This window comes from Perkinsus marinus, assembly GCF_000006405.1.
Source record: "Perkinsus marinus ATCC 50983 genomic scaffold scf_1104296943940, whole genome shotgun sequence".
In the NCBI taxonomy this organism is placed as follows: Eukaryota; Perkinsozoa; order Perkinsida; family Perkinsidae; genus Perkinsus; species Perkinsus marinus.
The window spans coordinates 1-1267 of record NW_003211641.1 but is presented as its reverse complement, the minus strand read 5'-3'; the positions used below and the strand labels follow the sequence as shown (position 1 = coordinate 1267).

The following is a 1267-nucleotide window of genomic DNA, read 5'->3' as shown; positions in this document are numbered from 1 at the left end:
AAACGCCTATCTCTTGTTGTTGCACTTTGAAAAGGACGGTGTTTTCGAAGAGGTTAGGAGCAAGAATCCCGACTTGCAGTACACAGATGACGCGGTATGGATAGGTGAGTTGAAAGGAGGTGGATGTAGATGGTGCCTTCCATTGTCGTTGATGATGCTCAGGTTTTACTAAGAGCCGCCGTGACTCGTACATTATTCTCGACGACTGGTTTCGGAAGAAGAAGGATATCAAAGCGGTAAGCCGAAAAAATGCGTGATTTAGTCCGTTTGAGGTGTTTTTTCACGCACGTTGTTGTAGGTGGACCCGAGAGTTTATCGTCAGTGGTTGGATACTCGGGAGGAGGTGGAACCAGAGCCGAAGCCGAAATCAAGTAGTAGCCCTTGGCACGAGGTCTGCTGGGGGCACGGAGCGTTTTAGGTAAGTCTTCCATTCCGACCACACCCTTGAGCGGAGCTAGTATGGTCAACCACCATCCGTCTATTACCTTCGACTCCTTCAAGAAAGCGGAAGAATTAGGGAAGCAGGCCGCACAGCTTGACGGCGATACTGGGGTGAGGACGCAGGCTTGGATATTTAATAATGCCTTCACCGGGGATCGAACCTGCGCACTGACCGTCTCCATTTTTAGACTCCAGCCAGTGGACGGCGGAAGCGTAATTCAGTGATCGAGGCTGAGCAGAGGATGCAGCTGCAGGCCCAGCATAAGGAGTTGAATAAGAAACTACGGCAAGAGGTACAACAACAACGAAGCGAGGCGAAGAAGAGGAAATCTAGTACGAATGCTGGCCACAGTGTCCGCTCCACATCCCCGGTCGTTTTTCAGCTGTTGCATCACAATCGTCTACTCCAGTCAGCAACATGGTCGCGGCCGCAGTAGAAGGCCCTGAGGCGGAGAAGAATACTCCGGTGGAGACCCCACCGAGGAAGAAGAGGGGACGGCCACCTAAGAATGCTGCCTCGTCTTCTACTGCCAAGCGGAGGAAGACTGAGAGTCCGTCGATGGAGCCGGTAGCAGCAGTAGAACCAAAGACACCAGTGAAGAAAAGTAGGTGTGCTCATGTTCTGTTTGAATTGGTAGTGAATTCCCACAGGTGTTATTGTTGCAGAGAATACAGAGTCGGCAAGCAGCGGTAGTCCTCCACCACCATCCACGCCTGGAGGAAGCGATGAGGAAGGGAGCGCCAGACGGCATAGTAGACGGCGTCGGGGGCACATGGATGCCGCTGAGGCCTATAGGTTAGCTGCCTGCCAGGGACTGGTAGATAC

At 52.6% G+C, this 1267-nt stretch overlaps 2 protein-coding genes across 2 annotated transcripts; both read left to right on the top strand.

The window, feature by feature from the left end:
- Positions 1–298: 298 nt before the first annotated feature.
- Positions 299–666, top strand: Pmar_PMAR020823 (hypothetical protein; the record flags this gene model as incomplete). The annotated part of the gene is made up of 2 exons (XM_002780911.1): positions 299–371; positions 419–666. Coding segments are annotated over 2 exons (321 nt in total), but the record flags the coding sequence as incomplete, so codon positions are not given.
- A 193-nt stretch (positions 667–859) lies between these two features.
- On the top strand, positions 860–1046 carry Pmar_PMAR020822 (hypothetical protein; the record flags this gene model as incomplete). Its single annotated transcript, XM_002780910.1, has 1 exon — positions 860–1046. A coding segment is annotated over one exon (187 nt), but the record flags the coding sequence as incomplete, so codon positions are not given.
- Between the last annotated feature and the right edge of the window lie 221 nt (positions 1047–1267).